At 40.9% G+C, this 6,517-nt stretch overlaps 1 protein-coding gene across 1 annotated transcript in view; it reads right to left on the reverse strand.

Moving 5' to 3' along the window:
- The window catches only part of RP2 (retinitis pigmentosa 2 (X-linked recessive)), a gene marked incomplete at its 5' end in the record, with an annotated part of 7,599 nt that extends 1,547 nt beyond the window's left edge, over positions 1–6,052 (reverse strand). Inside the window, 3 exons of the mRNA XM_010145572.1 lie at positions 2,493–2,578; positions 3,721–3,835; positions 5,387–6,052. Coding sequence (XP_010143874.1) covers positions 2,493–2,578; positions 3,721–3,835; positions 5,387–6,052 — 867 coding nt within the window. The remainder of the gene's footprint in view (positions 1–2,492; positions 2,579–3,720; positions 3,836–5,386) is intronic.
- Between the last annotated feature and the right edge of the window lie 465 nt (positions 6,053–6,517).

The following is a 6,517-nucleotide window of genomic DNA, read 5'->3' on the forward strand; positions in this document are numbered from 1 at the left end:
ACCCACTCCACACAAACAGGAGGTCTGCTTGAAAGGAATTTTGCAATAGGAAGTGCATGGCATAGAGCTTTCCTTGTAAGCTGTTGTTTCTCCTCAGCTCAAAAAACTCTGATGGTGCTACTGCTGAAGAACTTTTCTACCCTTACTAAAGTACCTAGAGTTGTTTAACAAATTTATTTCAGAAACAAAAATCTGGTGAATTTAGGGTTATTAACAGATTAATCACAGCGTGGTTTGGAAGGGACATTAAAGATGACCTAGTTCAAACCCCCTGCCACAGGCAGGGACACCTGCCACTAGACCAGTTGCTCAAAGCTCCATCCAACCTGGCCTTGAACACTTGCAGGGATGGGACATCCGCAGCTTCTCTGGGCAACCTGTTCCACTGCCTCACCACCCCACGGTGAAGAATTTCTTCCTAATATCTGATCTAAATCTACCCTCTTTCATTTTGAAACCATTACCCCTTGCCCTATCACCACACTCCCTGATAAGCAGTCCCTCCCCATCTTTCCTGTAGCCCCCTTTAAGGACTAGAAGGCTGCTATAAGGTTTCAATGGAGCCTTCTCTTCTCCGGGCTGAACAACCCCAACTCTCTCAGCCTGTCCTCATAGCAGAGGTGCTCCAGCCCTGTGAACTTCCTTGTGGTGTTCCTCTGGACCTGCTCCAACAGGTCCATGTCTTTATGTTTGGGGCCCCAGACCTGAATGCAGTACTTAAAAATTAACTGTGGTTTTCAAATGCAAATGTAGTCACCTGCTTAAAAGCAGATTCATCTCCTGCAGAGCTTTACAGGATACACATCTTACTAAGAGCTTTTGTCACTGTTTCTTGATCAAGGATACCTGTAATTCTTTCTGAGCACTGTAACAACTCTCAAATGTGGTAAGGGCAGCCAACAATGAGGCGAAACGATTTTATAGAACATTCCTGAACCTTCTGGTATTAATAATTCTGAAGTTTGTTACGCCCTAAATTGCTTCTAAATTATGTCCTAAGAAAAATAAATTTTCCAAAAAAATGTATACTCAAGATGTTCAATTACCTGGGGATCCATGCACAAATTCAGTGTTTATCAGAAGTTTTGGAGTTACATTTTATCTAAATAAAGATATATAGTTCTCAGGAAACCCAAAGATCTGCTTCTGAGTTCAGTGCAGCAAGTATTTAATAGGTGAGGTAGACTTTACTATGGAACTAGGCTGTAAACCTAAGTTTAAAATCCAGATGCACTAATTTCACATTTGGAACTGAACCCAACGCTACAAATCACCTCCAAGAACAATGCTTACTTCACAGCATGAAGTGAACGGTCTGAGGTTTCTGGATGTATCTCAGATCAGAGTATTCACAGCGTTATAATAAGACACGAGGAAAATATAAAATTTTACTTGTTCTAATAATTAATATCACTGTCGTTTTTGATTAGAGAAAGATCTACTTAGAAGAAGCAGTGAATTACCTACCCAGCATCAGCTTTGTTCTGTATGGAAAAAAAATGCTAATCACACTGGAAAAAAGCCACTGTAAGCTCCTGTTTAAAAAGGCCCTTTTTATGGTAAAGTTTGCAGTGGTGACTTTTGGGTCACAGGAAGAATTAGTAACAACATAACACCGCCCAGACTGTAGTCCTCCAGACTCAGAGAGCCAAATTAAGACCTGCTACACATCAGATTTTGCTGGTGCAATAGTGCATGAATGTTCATGAAAAAAAGTGAACATTAGCTGCACTTGAGATGACTTATTACAAGATGACTGTTTTCCTGAAACTGAGCAGACTAGTTCTGAGAGACTTTCAAAACGAACTGAAAGTCAGCAAGGAGCTGATGGATGTTATCTCTCAAAGACATTCTATTCTTCTTCGAACAGCTGCTTGAAAGCAAAGGGTTTGTCACTTTCTCGTTATCAGGAGTGCTCTAATTGTTTTGAGAAAGTTTCTGGGAACCATTGTCATTCTGAGAAATGGGGACAGCAAGTTACGAGGAGCTGTGGTGTAAAGAAGCTGCAGTAAAACAAGCCGAGAGAAGAAAAATGAAAAACACCTTTGAAGGAAGGCATTCTGCAATATCCTACACAGCAAAAGTAAACCCTGAAAGAAGTTGAAATCCCATCATATTACCTTTGCCAGGCATTAACAGACTAGGACATCACAAAGCAGACTTCAGTATAAGATTCAGAGCAGAGCTTTTCCCTATTATATTTACAGAATTTGTTTTTCCTATTAGGTGAAATAACAGTTTTAAGTGGAAATCTTCTATTCTTCAATGGATATGGGGATTTAGTACCTCTCAGGGTAATTTTTCTTGTCTCTGACAAGCAACTTGAGTTTTGAGTACCAAAAAACCGCCCCCCACCATCAAAAAATAGAATATTCAGATTTTACAGTTCAGAAACCAAAAGATTGTGCAGCACATCAAGGCTATGGCTTGACCATGAAGTATCCCAGATGTTCTGTGACATTTTCTGCCAATAAAGCAGTACTCCAGCTTACCTTGGTCCCACTAAAAACATCATTTATAGTGCTTTGACATTCTTCCACAGCACCATCTCCATTGAATTCCAACGCAACCACTGGACCTAGAAGATAGTATCACCTAGAATCAATGCTACTTTCAAGGTTGGCACTGAAACAGTAGATTTCTCAACCCATAGGGAATTGTGAAGCTTGCAAGAAGCATTTTACGTTTTTTGCTTGAGCACCCTTAATGCAGAATAAAGAATTAAAAACACTTAACCAAAGCTTCAAAGTACAGTGTTATCTCAGAAGAAAATATCTGGAATTCCATGCTCATTCTTCTGGCAGGATTCCAGTTTTACTTCTTGAAAGGCAGCAATGGCACAAACCCGTTAAGAAGCACTGGGCATCATGGAAGTGAGTCAGACTACACTGCTCAAATAGTGAGCCATCTCACAGACATCTGGAGTAGGACTGAGTCATTCAGGCATTTTTGCTATCCCAAGATAGCAAACTCTCTGATTTTTAGACTTGTTCTCACCCACTATTTGCAGATCCTCTTTCCCCGGTTTTGTTCTGAACATGTTACGTCTTCCCACACAGGTGCAAAACAGCCCTTACACTAGACTGTCATCTGGTAAGTACAATAACTTTTGTCCTATTCTTGCTTTGAACATCACGGACCTCTTATGTTACTCTGAAAAAATCTGCAGGTTGCTACTAAGTTTAGGAGCATGTATTGAGCTTTATCATATAACAGATGGCAAGATGTCAGTACTGCTGCGAGAAAAGACAAAACCCAACTACAGTCAAATCAATAAAAAGGTTTTTGAAATACTCTGACAGCACAGCAGTTATAAACAGGAATTTAACACTTGCCTGCTTTGTATGTATTTATACTGATTTGTTCAGAAACACTGAACACCTAGTTTGTTGAGCAGCAACGGTGATAAGTTAGAAATAGTCTAAAAGCATGAGCTTCTTTTGACCACTGCAGACAGATCTGCATGTGTCACTGCTCCTGAGCTTCGTGGTTGGACCACTAGAGGGGCAGAGCCACAAAATACATGTGGAATATCTCATTTCTGATGCCTTCAGGAGTTTTGGCTAGTTTAGGGCCTAACCAAGGCTTCCAAAACTCATCTCCAACTGGATTTACACTATGCCCTTGAAACACAAATTTCTTTTTCATTCCTCTTTCTTCTCCAGAAATCTCCAGAGACAGCTAGATTTCTATATCAAACAGAAAGCAAAACAAACCCACCTTTTTCAAGCAGTGGAATGAATTCTGATGCACGCTGCTGGAAAACTCTGTGAGCATCCTCTGCCTTCATTAAGACTTCTTTAGTCTGTACCAGCTGAAAGCCTTTACCAATCATCTGTTAACAGAGAAAGAACTCCTGTTAAAAGTACTTTTAAGGCAGAGAGTTCTGTTCAGGTATACAGGTTGCATTGGAATAAACACATTTTTCCTATACACATTAAGCCACAGAGCAAAGGGACCTCCTCCTTTTTTGCTTTTTTCAAAGACCATTTGCTTTTTTTACATTACTGTTTATATTCATTCCATTCATGCAGATTTTCTTCTCTGCCCTAGTGCATCTAGAGGAATAAATGTGAATGTTTTTGGTTTATATTATGGCCCAGGGTTGTGTTTCTTGCCCTACAATCCCTCACAAGATGAAACTAATAGGAGTTAGAAGAATTCAGCATCTGGAGTCAAGCAGTTAGTTCTCATTAGCCTGCAATAGTTCAGTCAAGCATTAGCTCCAACTCTCATCTATTCACTGCTGAAGTTTTCCATTTTGGTAAAATGGTTACAGGCTTTTGAACACACAGCTTCTTGCTTCAAATCTAATACGAAACTAAAAGCGTGTGGAGAAGGAACAACTGTATTTGTACTTCCAAGGTATCCATTAATCTACAGAGCAGTCAGATTTCCACAGAATCTCACTAACTAGTCTTTTGGCATCATCTTCACTGTAATTTCTGAAGAACACAGGAGAACACACCTATTATTCTCTTTACTGTAGCTATTCCTTCTTCAGAAAAAAACCCAACCCATAAGTATCATTATCTCCCTTCACTCAAGTAGCTGTTAGTAACTGGGTTCCAGGGTGGGGGCAGGCAGTGTATGGAAATGCCCTACAGCTTTCTTTTCTTGCCGTTAAAAACCCAAGGGAAAAAGCTCTAGTGGTTGTTTTGTTGATGATCAGCAGCTTCTGCAGATACCTCTCTGAGAAGCTGTAGCTCATGGTTACTGGCTCTTCACTGTCATCCCTGGCACTCCAGGGTGCTGAAAGCAGCCAGCCACTCCTAGATTTTAGCCCCAGGAAAGCCAAAACTCAGCCAAGCTTGGGAGCTGCTGCCTCACAGGACAAAAAAAAAGAAAAAACCAAAAAGACAGCACCAGCTATTTAAGTAATCAAAGACAGCTGCCCAGCTATGACAAACACTCACTGCCTCTTACAGAAAAAAATTCCAACAGAGGGTGGCAGGGGGGAATACAATTTAACATGTTAATTTGTTTAAGTCTCTGTTAGTATTGAAAAAGCTTTCAGGACAGACTGTTTTGTTAGCTTATTGCCCCAAAAGTCACTACTAACAAGTTATTTGGCTAGATCCCTTTCACAAGCATCGCCAATCACTTACTCTACATTTGGCCAAGCTCATCATATCAACTACATGATTTCTTCAGAATACAGTTTTAGTGTCCTGTGATGGAAATGTACACAGGAACTATCAGAAGACAGATGTGCCAGTCACAGTATGTAGCTGTCAAACAACTGTCTGATCACATGAGCTCCAGTCTCTTACCCTGCTTTAAGGTTTTAAATGGTGCAGTTGTTAGCAGACAAGCAGAGACTCTGCACTTGCCCTTCAGGGAGCACCATTAGAAATTCAACAAGCTGAAGACAAAGGTCACTTACCTCATCAATTAACTTTCTGGCATTTGCAGTTGTGTAGTCACCAGCAAAAAACACGGCCAAGCATGACTCATCACTGCTTTTCTGTCTCCGCCCTCGAGTTATTGGAATTATGCTCCTCGTAGCATCAGTAGAAATTCTGACGGCTTTCAGCTCCTCAGAGCTGGGCAGAGGAACATAATCTTGGACGACAGCATTCTCAGGCAAAAGGCCCCAGTTATTTTCTCCTGACACGGGGGTAAAATCATGGATGTTGCTCCATGTGTTATTGAAGATACTCAGTCCAGCATCCTTAAATTGTAAAGCAAGCTCAGGATAATAGTACTGGAAACATCCGAATTTCATACCTGTAGAGGACTCGATAATAGGCTGGGTGGCACAGCACAAAAATACCTCCAGCTTTCTGCAGTCCCGAGTGCGAAACTGTTGGCAGGCCACTATGCATTTACAATCTTTGCAGTCACGGAAAAACACACTGCCTTTTATTGGTCCTAAAAAGATTTGGCAGTTTATACAGTCATCAATAGTGATGGTAGCAGAATGGTCAAATATGTAGATACTGCAGTTCTCACAGTCCTGAATGACAAATTGTTGTCCTGCCACTTTTCCAGGCAGTCGACCCACAGTTTCATCTTTAAGTCCAGAAAAAGTGTAATCTTTAGGGTCAATCTAAAGGAGGAAAAAAAAAAAAGAATGTGAAAGTGTTCACATACAGAGAATATTATAACACTAAATGTCAACTGACTTGCATTAATTGAGTAGCACTGATTGTACCGGATAACCTGACAGAAAACTCTTCGAAGAGTGATGGAAGATCAAAAGCAGCTTTTAGCTAAACTACTGGAACACACAGTATTGAGGTACAAAGAATTGAGACACCACTTCTGAGATGCTCCAGGAAAATAAAAACCAAACTAACCCTGTTTGACCTTTAATAAAGAAAGCAAGCAGCAGGTGCTAGATTTTGGTGCTAACAGCTACATGAGCATTTTAGCTACAATCAAGAAGCAAACACTGGCAGAGGTGGTGCAGGCAGCATGTTCAGACACCTCTCCTCCTCTACACTCCGGCATCCCCCCACCAACGAGGAACACTTGAGAGTGACTATGGCTTTCCCTGGGACCCTCCGCTGGC

The sequence above is a fragment of the Buceros rhinoceros genome, unplaced genomic scaffold (genome assembly GCF_000710305.1).
Source record: "Buceros rhinoceros silvestris isolate BGI_N320 unplaced genomic scaffold, ASM71030v1 scaffold28470, whole genome shotgun sequence".
Classification (NCBI taxonomy): domain Eukaryota; kingdom Metazoa; phylum Chordata; class Aves; order Bucerotiformes; family Bucerotidae; genus Buceros; species Buceros rhinoceros.